Source organism: Phoca vitulina, unplaced genomic scaffold, assembly GCF_004348235.1.
Source record: "Phoca vitulina isolate PV1807 unplaced genomic scaffold, GSC_HSeal_1.0 scaffold19, whole genome shotgun sequence".
Taxonomy (NCBI): domain Eukaryota; kingdom Metazoa; phylum Chordata; class Mammalia; order Carnivora; family Phocidae; genus Phoca; species Phoca vitulina.
In genome coordinates this window covers 9655286-9670437 of record NW_022589722.1, presented here as the reverse complement: position 1 = coordinate 9670437, position 15152 = coordinate 9655286, and the positions used below count along the sequence as shown (strand labels likewise).

Below are 15152 nucleotides of genomic sequence, written 5' to 3'. Positions count from 1 at the left end.
AGTTCATTGTTAAGAGCCCCTTTGTCTTACTGCTGAGGTGTTTGTTTTCCCTACTTTGGTATTTCCTTCTCATGATATGCCTGTACTTCAGCGTTCTCTTTCCAAAGTTTTAGGGACTTGTGGATCATAAATGAAATTCATGTGATCATTATTAATCAAATCTTCTTTACTTAAATAAATGGCCTTCTACTGAGCACTCTCTGTATGCCTTGAAGCACGCTAAAACTATGTTACATAAATTGTCTATTTTAATCCTCTTAACAACCCTATCAAATGAAGAAAACTAATTGGCAAACGTAACCCATTACTAAATGGCAAAGCCAGACTTCGAACTCTCGTCTCTCTGAGACCTTGCACTTAGTGATTGTTCAGAAATTGATTAAAAATTATTACTTGACATTTCTAGCATGGGAATAGTAGTATATCTTTGAGTATATGAGCTTGTTTTCAGAATTCCTTCAGTTGGTCCAAAAACCAGAGAAATTCTAGTTTTTCATCATCTAAAGAGGAAAATAAAGCTAGATATTGGTCACTTAGGATATATTATGATGATTGTCTGTTAATGTTGTTAAGGGAGTTAGAGACTGGAGATAAAGGATTGGTTTTGGTCATGTTTTATACAGTTTGCATGCATTGATGACTATGCATAATATCACCAGGTCTGAGCGTACCGAGAGGGAGGAATCATTTCATTGGTCAGATATTTTAATTTAATAACAAAATCAAATTGCTAATGTTAGTACTTTCTACCCCGTCTACATTTACTTCATAGTTTCACACCCCTTTCTGCATATTTATCATAGCTCTTTGACCTTCACAGCTGCTTTGCTTTTGCTTAATATGAAGTGATTCTTAATGCCCTTTATGAAGGCAGGGAGCCCTGCAGAGTTCCCCGTCCATCTGTATGTCCATTTAGTCTTTGTAATCCGCTGTGTCATCATAGTGGTTAAGTAATGCCCTCAGGTCAGGAAGCCCAGTCCGTACAGCTTAATTAAGTCACTTACTTCTCTTTGGCACCAGAGACATAAAGCCTGACCCGGTGAATAAGACCATCTGTTTTGTGCTTCACTGCTTTAGATGTTCATACGTGATTTTATTTGCATTGGTTTTTGCTTAGGTCTTGCCCAAGTGATCAGAGCTTGTAAGGCTAGTATGTTACTACCTCAAAGGAACTGAATGTGTTTTAGAAGTTGGATCTGGTTCTCATTTGTAGATTTTCTGGGAATTATTAAGAATAATATTGTGATATGCTTTATAATTCAGGAGCCTATTCTATTTCTAAAAATGCCAAGTTGAACAGACATTTGGTTACTGTAATGAGAAACTGGAGTGTAGGTGGTTCCATTTTACATACAGAATCTTTGGTGGGTTTTATGTTGGAAGCATAGACTGAAGTACATGTGATTGATATCAGTAAACTCTATTGCTTGCCTCACATTTTCACACCCGTTTCCACACCCCTTCCATTTTAATTACCCAGCTTTTCCAGTGTGGAAAAGTATACTCTGGATCTAATTTTTGAAGTGCCAGTCGTGTGGTCTTGCATCCTCGCTGATTTAGTCAAGGAGGTGTTGGGGAATTTAAATTCCTCTGCCCCAAAATAGTTTTGCCTCTGGCTCTGAAGTGTCATCACACTTTCCCAAATTATCCTGGCTGTTAGCATTTAGAAAAATAACCAGACATATGTTGTAATCATCCTTTTTATTAAAAAAAAAAAAAAAAAAAAATGTTTTCCTCCTTCTAGTGGCAGCAGTTCTGGAAATGGTTGAGGTTCATGAAGAACAGAGAAGTTAAAGATTCTGCGTGTAGTTCTTGTGTGAATTAGTTACATCTGGCACTGGGGCCATAGTAGGTTGCTTTCAGGGAATGGTGACCCAAGAGGTGAGGGAATGAGCTTTGGGCCAGAGCTGCTATGTACAATTATGAAGGCCTTGGTGTGAGTTGCATTGGTCTAGGGTAAGGGGGGCCCTTTTCTCTTTTCAAAAAGGTACCATGAAGACTAATTGATGGCCCTAGTAATGCCTACTTAGAATATATGACTTCCTGGGGCACCTGGCTGCTTCAGTCAGTTAAATGTCCAACTCTTGGCTTCGGCTCAGGTCGGGAGATCAAGCCCTGCATTGGACTCTGCGCTCAGCCCAGAGTCTGCTTGAGATGCTTTCCCTCCCCCTCTCCTCCTCCCCCCTTCCCTCATGCATGTGCATGTGTGCACACATGCTCTTTCTCTAAATAAATAAATAAAATCCTTAAAAAAAAAAAAGAATATGTAACTTCCTGGGTCCTAGGAAGAATTTGTAATAGGTAGATAGAAATTCTAAATTCCTATCGTCTCTATTGTTCTTCTTTTGCTCTTTTAAAGATTTTTTATTTTATTTATTTGATAGAGACACAGCAAGAGAGGGAACACAAGCAGGGGGAGTGGGAGAGGGAGAAGAAGGCCTCCTGCTGAGCAAGGAGCCCGATGGGGGGCTTAATCCCAGGACCCTGGAGTCATGACCTGAGCCGAAGGCAGACGTTCAACCAACTGAGCCACCCAGGCGCCCCTCTTTGGCCCTTTTAATTATTAAATTTCTATTATATTTTATCGTGCTACTCATAATTTTAACAAGGACAGTATGGGCCGCTAGTTCATCCAGAGCTACCTGTCATCATCCTGTAATGCTGGAAAAAGTGATGCTTTGCCCGATAATGTGACAGACACCTCTAGTTAGAGGCAGCCCTCTCACTGGTCAGCCCAGTGTGAATTTGGCTGGCCTCTGTTGAATGTTTCTTAAATAAACAAGTTTCCCTTTTGGCAATGGTGGCAGACATATGGAATGCAAGAGTCTGGCAAAAGCCGTGTCAAATAGGGTCCTTAAGCTACTTAGCTGCTTAATGGCTACTCTCACTGCTGTGACTGAGGAAATACCTTCCAACTGGAAAATAAAAGTCATCTTGCTGCCAGGGGACAAACATATTCATTATTTATTCTACCAGAAGAAAGGGCAGTGCTTATTGCTTTGCTGGACAAGGAATTTTTGCATTTAAGTTATAGTAATCATTAAACTGATACCAAAAAAAAAAAAAGAAAGTACTATAGAAGATGTTTGTGCTTTGAATATTGTTAGAATTGAGGAAGTTATTTGTGACATGTAAATATATTCTGTAGTTCTTCCTGATGGAAAAATCTAATGGCTTTCAAAAGCATTAAGTAGCTCTATTTTCTCTTAGTAAATGTGAATGCTAATAGAAACAAGCTGCTGGGAGGTGGAATTTGGCCAATATCCATTTGGTTTCTAGAGATGTTTTGTGTGGTTTTCTGGATTGGAGTTTATGCAAGTTACAAATTTCTATTTTATATTACAGTAATTAGCTGTAAAAGTAGTTCTTTAGTTACTGCTGTAAGTACTTGGTTCCTTTGGGCCAATGTGACTGTTGGACCAATAAAGTTAGTCCCAGGAACTGAAGCCTGAGTGAAGGGTTTATCGGCACCTGTTCGGCACAGGAGGATTTGAATTGTCTGAAATGACCATCCTTTAGGAAAGGAATCCTTTCATGTACTTTTAAGTTTTACGTAAGGTTTTTGTCCTTTACAAGAAGCATAAGAAATGCCTATGGTTAATGTATATATGTTGGAGGCAAGGGGTTGAAGAGATCAGGGGAGAAACCAGTATCTTTTTTGTCTATTTCATTTGCCCAGTGAATCCCTGAAGGGAAAGTACTTAGAAATAAAGATAAAGGAAGTTGAAGCCTAGCAGAGTGTTTTACCCAACCTTTGCTTTAAGGTTTCAATTAAACCTGCTGTTTCTGAGAAGGAACAGTCTCTGTTTTTGAGTCCTTAGGACCTTGGAACAGATTCCACTATTGTTTTACTTATCCCCTGCGGGTGGGCCTCCAGATAGGATGAAACCAGACAATTAGGATCTCAGACACCACCACCCTTTCCAAGTCCTCTGCGGTGACAGGATGGGATGGTGTGGACTTGTATTAAAACATGGTATGTAAATAATTTTCTAGGGAAAAGCTGACAGAAAAGAATATACAAGGAGAAAATTTTTTATTTGTGAAAAATGTAAATCCTGGTGAATTTATCGAGAAGTCAGAGGAGGGAGAGGAGAGTTTAAGGTCCATAGTGGAAATATTTTGTTGATTCTGTGTGCCAAACACATTGCAAAAAGCTTTAAGTGTGTTATCTGATGATGTGCGATATGAAAGTCTCATAACCCACTTAACAGATGAGGAAAATGAGGCTAGCCCAGGGAAACACAGTAATACTGGATCTAGTATTCTCTGATTATCAAGAATGTGCCAGTCTCCTCCACATGCTTTACCTAGAATGCTCTTGTTGTTGGGAAATAATTACTGAAAGTGAACAAAGGGACTTTCCATAATAAAATTAAGTGAGATCTCTTGGGGACTTCTAAAATGAATGGATTGTGTTCATATAGCACTATTGGAATAAGTTTAAAGGCTACTTAGCAATACAATTTCCAGATACCCTTTAATATAATTACGAAGTTTGGAGATCAAAAGATTTAAGAGAAATATACAGACTGTTTTAAAACCAAATATCTACCCTAGCCACTTTGTTGTGGTGGGTTTTTTGTTTTTGTTTTTGTTTTTTCTATCTAGCTAAGTGGGATAGAAGGAAGTGGGCACTTTCAATTTGTAATTCTACATGGAAAATACAGTTTGTGATTTATGTTGTTTTAAAGAGAAGCACTGGGGGAAAAAGCTTTATGTCAAATTTTATGTCTATGTATGTTATTTTTCCTTCTCTGAACTGTAATAGGATTTCCGAGATGCAGTGGCCCATGCTTCCAGGCACCTTGGGAAACCCGTGATTGAGGACCGGATCCTAAATCAGATCCTGTACTACTTGCCTCAGCTGTATGAGCTCAACCGGGATCTCCTGAAGGAACTGGAGGAAAGAATGTCAAACTGGTAAAAATGGACTGATCAGCTTTCCCAGAGTCCCAATTTTAGATGAAGCCATAAGGGCCTGGCTTGTGACAGAGAGGTGGTGTTCCTTACATTGAGTTGTTGCAATGTATTGAATTTCTTTTTTTTTTTTATTCATTTGAGACACAGAGATACAGAGAGAGAGAGAGAGCATGAGCAGGGGGAGAGGCAGAGGGAGAGGGAGAAGCGGGCTTCCTGCTGAGCCAGGAGCCCGATGTGGGACTCGATTCCAGGACCCTGGGATCATGACCTGAGCCGAAGGCAGCCGCTTAACCATCTGAGCCACCCAGGCACCCCTGCAATGTATTGAATTTCTTGGCAGTTACCTGTAGATTGGTCATTTTATTTTATTTTTTTCCAAGATTTTATTTATTTGAGAGAGAGCAAGTGAGAGGGAAAGAGTGGGGGGGCGGAGAGAGGGAGAATGAGCCAGGGGGAGGGGCAAAGGGAGAAGCAGACTCCCCGACATGGGGCTAGATCCCAGGACCCGGAAATATGACCTGAGTGAAGGCAGACGCTTAACTGACTGAGTCACCCAGACGCCCCTAGATTGGTCATTTTAGATGGCCGAAATTCACAACCTTGACACACTGACCTCAATTCTAGAAATGTTTAAGTTCTTTGGTAATATTGCCTCAAAAACAAGAAGGGTCCATATTCAGCCAATTTAACTTTCTGTAGGTGATAATCAAGGTTTTTGAGATTGAGGGAATTTACTTGATATATTCACATTGAAAAGTTTTTAAATGTTTCATTATCTTTTCTGGAATTTCATGAATCTTTCTTTACATTTTGGGAAATAGGCCATTCACTGAGATAATATGTTTGTTTGGTTTAGAAAATTTACATGTGTATGATATCATTGTAGGCTATAGATTTCCAAACTGGAAAAGAATACCAAAAGGTTAACTACTTCCTTGGGTTGTAGAAAGTAAGCAGACACTTTGGTGACATCTTCGGAAATATGTAGAATATTTGTTCTAGGGGTTTTGAGAATTTATTGTCCCTGGGGAACCCCAAATGATTAGCATAACAAAATAGTGTCACCTACTTTCATGATCAAAATTTCCCCGTAAGCTTTCTTTTCTAGAAAAATACCTCTTGCCCGTTTTGGAAATATCCTGCCTCTGCATGTTGGGAAAATATGTTAGATGAATGATTAATTCCTAGCTGTAGCCTAAGTGTAAAATAACACAGGGTTAAGGACTGAGAAATGACTAAAAGGTATTTTTAAAAGTCACGATAGAAATAAAATGTGATTACAAAGAATTTTCCTATATATACTTTGTCATTCTTATAAAAATTTTAAAAAAAAAGTAAAATTACTCAATTGCCTTTAAAAGATACGCATATGTATGCAAGGGGTGTTAAAAGAGGCTTAAATTTATTTTTTGCTTGTGTAAAGGTTTTCTCAAGTTTAGATCGATAGATGTTCTACGTTAAAGTATTAAGCATTCCTAAGAAACAGACTAAATTGATGAAAGGGACAGCTAAAACGATATTTATGGGAAAAGCTACACTTGTTACTGACATAAAATTCTTCTGATCCTTGGATAAGATATTTTCTACTTACTAAAATATTTTTCTCTCAGGGGCCTTCAAGTTAAGACATATTCTTTGGTTTTAGTATGCTTTCTAAAATAACGTTTATTTTTACATTGGCTTTTAATAACTGTTGAAATACTTCATTTCTGCATTCAACAAGGTTTTGAGTTATCTATGGTGTGCTGGTCAGGGCTCTAAGCATGGCGGGAGTATCACATTGCACAAAATAGATAAGGCTCTTGCCCTCATGGAGTAGACATTTTAGGTGGGGGAGAACCAGAAAAATGGACAAGAAACAAGATACAAGCAATTTGTGATCTGGAAAGATGTAAAATAAGATGACGTGCTGGCGAGTGAAGATTGGGTGGCCAAGGAAGGCCCTCTGGAAAGGAAAGGACTTTAACGTGACATCTGAATGAAAAGGAAGAACTGGCCAGGGTTTCCTATTTCCAGGCATGCAAAGCCATTAGTAAAAGTTTGCAAAGTGGGAATGACTCCGTATGTCAAAGGAATGTAAAGATGGCCAGTGTGGTTGGAGAGGACTGAGAAAGAAGGAGAGAATCATGAAATGGGTCAGAAAAGTAGGCAGCCACAGGACCAGTGGGGCTTTTGTAAGCCAAGGGAAGGAGTTTGTTTTCCTGCTGAGTCCCATAGGAGGCCCTTGGAAGTCACATGGTGTAATATACGTTTTTAGACTCTCTGGCTGCACAGTAGGATGAGATGGTAGAAGTGGGGAGACCAGTCAGAGGGCTGGCAAAATCCAGGCGACATGTGATGGTGGCAGTGGGAATGGTGAAGAGTAGGCATTTGGGGATAGGAGATGTCTTATAAGAAGGGAGAAGAAGACGCCCTGATGGCTTAGTCACGGGACTCTCATTGGATATTAGATATGTTTTGGAGACGTCAATGACTCTTTTCATGTTTTTGTGCATCTCTTCTCTATCTTAGGACTGAACAACATAGAATTGCTGATATCTTTGTAAAGAAGGGACCATATCTAAAAATGTATTCCACGTACATCAAAGAATTTGACAAAAATATAGCTTTGCTGGATGAGCAGTGCAAGAAGAACCCAGCTTTTGCTGCTGTTGTTAGAGATTTTGAGGTATTTTTGCTCCCATATAATGTTGAACCCTTTTTCTTTATTTGTTGTTTTTAAAGCTGTAATAATTTGTAATCGTTGAAAACAAAAAGATATTAAAATATAATCCCTTCAAAGTCAAAAAGGGGTTGAGCAAATTAAAAGGTGAGAAAGTGTGTACAAGATTTAATTTTGAAAAATCTATGATTGCATGCTAGAATATGTTGATCGGTCTCCTTTTTTTAAATTGTGGAGAAATACCACATAAAATAAAACTTAACCATCTTAACCGTTTTTAAGTGTATGGTTCAGTAGCGTTAAGTACCTTTATGTTGTTTTGCAACCAATCTCTACAACTCTCTTCATCTTAACGTTGCAAAACTGAAACTATGGCTAAAACAGCATCCCATTTTCCCCTCCCCCAGCCCCTGGTGACCACCATTATATCCTTCTGTCTCTGAATTTGACTACTCTAGAAACATTTCTTATTTTTAACTCAACCTTTCCTTTTATTCTTCTAACAACTAATCTACAGTGAAGGATGGAAAATGTAATTTGTTTCCCTTTAGATAAATAAGTAACACAGATTCAGTGTCAAAGTTAAGAAAAATTAATGACGTGTTTATAACCAAAGCATTGTGTTTGGACTCAAAGCTATGAGAGTACAAGCCTGATTTGATTGGGGATAAATGATATAATACATCTCTTAAAAATTAGTTTTAACTACAATTTAAGTCCTTCCCCCAATCTTGGGTAAAATGTGAATTATTATATGTTTTAATACTCATTTCTCTCTTTTGTAACTAAAAAAAATCAGTGAATTCTAGTCACGCAAAACTAGAAAAGTTTTAGAAGTATTAAGATATTGCTGATTTCTTATTTGTACATTAAACACAAATTTAAAATCATTTGTTGTCGGGGCGCCTGGGTGGCTCAGATGGTTAAGCATCTGCCTTCAGCTCAGGTCATGATCCCAGGGTCCTGGGATCGAGCCCCGCATCGGGCTCCCTGCTCAGCGGGGAGCCTGCTTCTCCCTCTCCCTCTGCCTCTCTCCCTGCTCATGCTCTCTCTCTCTCTCTCTCTCTCTGTATCTCTGTGTCTCAAATGAATAAATAAAATCTTTTAAAAAATAAATAAAATCATTTGTTGTCTTTTTTCCTTTTTTTTTTCTTTTCCTCTCCTCTGATGTCTTCATGCTGTTAAGAAAGGAAGTGTGATTTCTATAGCTATGGCAACTGATAATTGACCCAGGTTTTCATCAGTGTCCAGTGCATTGTTCTGTTGCCTTGGCAGCAAAAGAAAAAACATAAGACGGGAAAATTAGCTGTCTTGGTTAATGGTGCTTGCATGGTAGATGCTTTCTTAAATGCGGTATAATTATAACTTTTTTTTTTTTTAAGATTTTATTTATGTATTTGACAGAGAGAGAGACAGCGAGAGAGGGAACACAAGCAGGGGGAGTGGGAGAGGGAGAAGCAGGCTTCCCGCGGGGCAGGGAGCCTGATGTGGGGCTCGATCCCAGGACCCTGGGACCATGACCTGAGCCAAAGGCAGATGCTTAACAACTGAGCCACCCGGGCGCCCCTCATTATAACTTCCTAATTATTCTGTGTACCAGACCCTAGAGGTGCATATTTAGAAAAAGATGAAACGATCTGAGCAAATCTAAGAAAACCCTTCCCCACCCACCTGAGCTGTGGAAGAAGTAGAAGTACAAGACATCTTAGGATGCAGGGACATTTTCATTTGGCCATTTTGATGCCACCTCACAGTACATTCCTGTGTCGGAGAATGCAAAGCCTAGGATTGGGCGGAAGTGTCTTTTGTACATACTAAGGAAAAGAGCTTTAAAGGCAAAATCAAATGTCCTTTTGGTCAAGTCAGAATGGCTCTGGAATCAAAATGTCTCTCCAGAATGCTGATTTGGGAACTGTCTTTTATAACCATCTGAGAAAGAAATTTTACATCCATCAGGCTTACTAGAAAAGGTATGCTCAGCAGGGCTGCTTTTCAGGTTATCTTTAGTTTCTGCAACGCTCCCCACTACCACCAATTGTTATCGTGGGTATATTGACCGTAGGCTCTGCTTATTATTTGAGTCCAGTTCCCAGTAGCTTTATTTCTTCTGCCTTATCTTGAGGGCCATGCAATTCTTTAGGGTTTGTTTGTGCTTGTGGATACACTGGCAAATACTTGCTAAGTGGCAGCCGCTGAGTATGGTGGGCTCTCGCTGAGCTGGAGCCGGCTGCAGCCACCCCTGTCTGAGAGTGAGCCCGGGACTTCAGAGACCTCCCTGCGGGAGAGATGGGTGGGCTAGCTGGTGAGTCAGCTGTGGCTTAATAGCTGCGCCTTAGAATAAAGGGAGCTTCCCCATGAGCCCCCTTCCAGAGCTGTTGGCTTTCTAAAGTTTGGCTTCCTGGGCCCTTGAATCTGGATCCCTTGCTTCTTAAAAGAACGCTTGTGTTTACTCTGGATACGTTTTCCTTTCAGATGAGCCCACGCTGTGCTAATCTGGCCCTCAAGCACTACCTGCTCAAGCCAGTTCAGCGGATCCCGCAGTACAGGCTGCTGCTGACAGGTGGGCTTCTTCGGCAGTTTGCCAACCGACCAGCTCATAACTTTTATGAAACTCTCCCGCTCCTAAGAACGCCTCTCTAACACTCCAATAACCCCCTATCTAATATACGGATCTATAGACCGATTACAGCTTCACTTATATATCGCCGGAGCTACACTTCTCTCGGTTCTTTGACCGTCTCTGCATGCATTCTCTGCTCTGGGCACTCACACGTGTACGTCGTACCCTCCCAACCCCACATCCCTGCATCGTTTTACCTGATTAATATTATGAATCCCAAGAATGTCCTTTCCCAGCCACTCAGGATTGAGTTGTAGGGAGTCACTCCCACATATTCACGTAGCAACGGTTGTTGCCCTGGTCACTTACCTCAGAGGGTGTAAGGACTGATTAATGAGCTGTGTGCTTAGAATAGTGCTTTGGTCATAGTAAGTTCAAAATCAGTATCAGCTGCTATTAATAGTAGTCGTACCCTTATCGTCATCATTACTATGTTGTTGTCATGGGCATTGTCTGTATCTTCTGCTAGACTGTAAGCGTCAGGATTACAGGGCTGTGTCTATCTGGCTTACCGCTATGATAGTAAAAAGAAAAATGAAGAAGAGGGGAAGGCTGTGAGTTGAGTGAAGGTGTACACTGCGCTCAGGGCTTTATATTCATTGGCTTTCCCAAGTCTTCACCATAGCTATGCGTATATCACAATATTATTTACATAGATGTAATAACAGGCTTATAGAGATAAGAATTTGGCATCACAGCAAAGCTAATACAGTCTCACAGCAAATCTCTTATCCAGCACATGCTACTAGGTCCTCTGGAGTATTTGTTGAAATGTGGTGGATGTAGGGCGCCTGGGTGGCTCAGTCGTTAAGCGTCTGCCTTTGGCTCAGGTCATGATCCCAGGGTCCTGGGATCGAGTCCCACATCGGGCTCCCTGCTCCGTGGGAAGCCTGCTTCTCCCTCTCCCACTCACCCTGCTTGTGTTTGTTCCCTCTCTCGCTGTGTCTCTCTCTGTCAAAAAAATAAATAAAAATCTTAAAAAAAAAAAAAGAAATACAGTGCATGTACATCGAATTAATATACATATATATAGTGTGTATTAAAAATTATAACAAAATGGGGAGCCTGGGTGGCTCAGTCAGTTAAGCGTCCGACTCTTGGTTTCAACTCAGGTCATGATCTCAGGGTCGTGGGATGGAGCCTGTCGTCGAGCCCGCTCAGCTCAGATTATGCTTAAGAGTCTCTCTCTCTTTCCCTCTGCTCCTCCCCCTGCTCACACTCTTTCAAATAAATATATAAACAAAATCTTTATAAAAAAAAGAATTGTGTCAAAATGGATAAGAATCTCAAAATGCCACCACAACTGTAAATCAATCTGTAGTAATTTTATCATGTAAATAGATTTTGATGTACTTGGTTCCTGTTGGTATTCTTTAAAAATGGTGTGCATGCTCCTTTCCTTAATCCTTTCTCATAAGCCAAGAACTATGTTGGATAGAGTAGGTGAATGCTGGAAAGCCAGGATTTCCTGATATTCCTTTAGGCAAAGCCTTCCTGGGTTGCCTTTTAAAAGACAAGTGCTGTTGAGGAAGGTCTACCTTCAGCATCAGGACCTGACTACCCTAGGTGTTTCAAGTGTTTACTTTGAATTTCTAACTGTGAATCAGACACGAGATTTTTCTCTGGAATGACATAAGGCAAACCAGATAATTTGAGGATATCCTGTCCATTTGTACTTTCTTTCCTCTGCTTTTGGCAGAGATTTAGAATACACAGGACAAAAGGAAGTACCAATGCATGTGTTGTGTTTTTGCTAGATAAGTTCAATGCTGTATCATAAATGAAGCTATCAAATGGCTTAGGCTATTTCTACAGCTGTGGAATGAAATACTGTTTTTAGTGGCAAAAGACTACTGTGGTTTCAAATGAGAGAAGGATGGAGCAGGACTCTGAAATTTTAATGTAAAAAATTTTCCCCCCACACTGTGACTGATCTAAGTAAAAAAGTTACACATATGTTTAATTTAGGATTCATGAAGAGGTTGGTTTTAACTGAGAAATGATGAAGTAGCAAAAGCAAGTTAAAAAAATTCTTTTTTAAGAGAACAGATTTCATGTGTTTTATGATAGCAACATAATGTAAGCTTGGGGTTGTTTTAGTTTTGAGCTTTCCTCTTCTTTAATCTTAAAGCCATTTACCCCTTCTTTAAGTTGAAAAATCTCCATTACTTATTTATGTATGGTAGACCCTCAGTAATTGTGGATTTACTGAAGGGTAATGGTGATAAATGGATTGTTCAAGGTCACAGAGTCAGGACTAACGTTTAAGAAAGAACATAGACTTTGTAAAGAAATAACATAGACTTTGTAAAGAAATAACATAGACTTCATGTTCTTCATCCTTTGCCTTTTCTTCCATTGATTCAAATTCTTCTTTTTCCTCCAAGCCTGACTTGAAATCTCCCCTTGCTTTTGAAGCCATCTCTCATTACTCCAGTCCTCCTTGACCCTTATTATTAGTGCCATGTGACCTAGCAAATATTTACAGTAGTCCCCCATTACTCACCAGGGATATATCCCAAGAACGCCAATGGATGCCTAAAACCATGGATAGTACCATACGGTGTGCATACTCTTGTTTTTTCCCCTACCTACATACCTATGATAAAGATTAATTTATAAATTAGTCACAGTAAGAGATTAATAATAATAATCAAATAAAATAATTATAACAATATACTATAACAAAAATTAAGTGAATGTGCTCTCTCTCTCAAAATATCTTATCATACTATGGTTACCCTCCTTGTGATGATGTGAGATGATAAAATGCCTATGTGATGAGATAAAGGGAGGTGAATGACAATAGGTACTATGTGTCCTTAGGTTGCCTTCGACCTTCTGTGACGTGTTAGGAGGATCATCATCTGCCTCCACTTGCACAGCAGTTGACTTTGTGTAACTGAAACCATAGAAAGTGAAACTACAGATAAGGGGGGACTACTGTATTCAGTTTCTTGTGAATTTGCTAATATTTTTCTAATTTGAATAGTGGTTCCTTAATTTGATTATAAACTCCTTGAGGTCAAAGAGTGAGTCTTTACCAACCATTTAGTGCACCCCAATTTATCTGGGTCAGTTTGGGTTACCTTGGATGCCATTCAGAAAATAATTTTGGCTGCTTTTAAGCTACGTTTAAAACGTCCCATTAGGGGCGCCTGGGTGACTTGGTTAAGCGTCTGCCTTTGGCTCAGGTCATGATCCCAGGGTCCTGGGATTGAGTCCCGCATCAGGCTCCCTGCTCAGCGGGGAGCCTGCTCCTCCCTCTCCCTCTGCCTCTCTCCCTACTTGTGCTCTCTTGCTTGCTCTCTCTCTCAAATAAATAAAATCTTTTAAAAATAATAAAAATAAACAAATAATGAAACATCCCATTAGCCAAAACATCTTTAGCCTGAAGGACAACATTGAGATAGAGAACTTCAGAGGTGATGTCTTATTCTAAATGGAAGACACATTCGGAGAGGTTGAAGTATCCTTCCCAAGACTACACAAATGGTATTGATGGAAGTGTACGTATGGTTATGTAATCCTAAGGACAGATGGAGGTTGTGATACTATGGTTTTGTTTCATATTTTTATTTAAAATTCTGATTTTCCAGTACTCATTTTTGTGATGTTCTGATTGCTCCCTACTTTGGAAGATATTTCTACAGTTGCTATCAAAGTGCCCCCTGTCCATGCACTTATATTTTTAGAAGTTGGATTTTAAGTCTTTAAGTTTGCATCTATTTTAACATGATAGTTAACTGGGTCCTCATCTTTGGATAAACAAGCTCAATGTTTTAATCCTCTGAACAACCTTGTGGGATAAATACTTTCCTTTTCTCCCCCCCCCAACTTTTTCATTTTAGAATTTGGAGTAATTCCAAGTACACAGAATATATAGGAGCAGAGAGGAACAGTGAGACTATTTGGCAACTTTTGACAACTTTGATTTATTAATGAGTTTTAAGCAGACAAGGGGAAGAATTGCTGCCTGACTCAGTGTAAATTTGTGCCTGCCTTGGTTTCTTAAGAGGAGAAGATTGAAAAATGTAGAGATGAAGTACAGATAAGCTAGGATAGTTTCTTTTGGAATGCTTTTAGAGAGAGGTAATTGGAAATTCCCAGATACAGCGACCTGCCCCTGCTAGTCAGACAACCATCCTATTGTCTTGCAGTGTTTTCTTCCCGGACATAATTTGGGCTTCAACTGGGTATGCTACTTAGGCTTTCATAGTAAAAACACTTCCGACTAAATTCCTGGTAGAACTTTTTTAAGGTCAACCTAAAATAGGATTAAAGAAAATGTATATGTCGTATGATGAATGCTTAAGATTAGAATTATCTTTTTTTAAAAAGGTAAAATAAAGTAAGTAATTTACTTAATTTAAGTAGAAAAACTTGTAAATTTTACCTTTATATTGGCCACTCAAGGCAAATGGATCTAGCCAGATCTTGAAATCTGTATGGGACCCACAACCTACTTAGAGTTAGGAGCATGAGGCAACAGTGAAGAAGCAATGGAAGGAAACAGGTGCTGTTATAGGAGCAGCATTAATTTTTTACTTCTGCTTATGTCCTTCCTCATCTCTTCAGTGTTGAGACTGTCTTTATTATCCTGACTCTGGGCCTGGCATAGATTCTGGCCCATAACAGGGACTCTACTTGCTCTATGCACCCCTTCCACCTAGATGCTCACTTATAACCTTCATCCTATCCTTTTGTGATAAACCAGCAAATGTAAATAAGCGTTACTCTGAGTTCTATGAGCCATTCTAGCAAATTACCAAACCCAAGGAGGGGATCAGGAGAGCCCAGATTTATAGCCGGTTGATCAGATGGAAGGTTTAGGGAATTAAACGTTGTTCCTTTTCACGAGGTTGAGAATCTCCTGAATCTTGGATGGATGAATGGGTCAATAAATTGTTAAGAGTTAAAAACACCCTTCCAGTTACCCAGGCACAA

The 15152-nt window shown here is 39.6% G+C and overlaps 1 protein-coding gene across 2 annotated transcripts in view; it reads left to right on the top strand.

The window, feature by feature from the left end:
• Nucleotides 1-15152, top strand: part of FGD6 (FYVE, RhoGEF and PH domain containing 6) — a 108166-nt gene that overhangs the window by 58671 nt on the left and 34343 nt on the right. For both annotated transcript variants that reach the window (XM_032416501.1, XM_032416502.1), the window contains exons 6-8: nt 4772-4923; nt 7435-7591; nt 10058-10145. In XM_032416501.1, coding sequence (XP_032272392.1) covers nt 4772-4923; nt 7435-7591; nt 10058-10145 — 397 coding nt within the window. The remainder of the gene's footprint in view (nt 1-4771; nt 4924-7434; nt 7592-10057; nt 10146-15152) is intronic.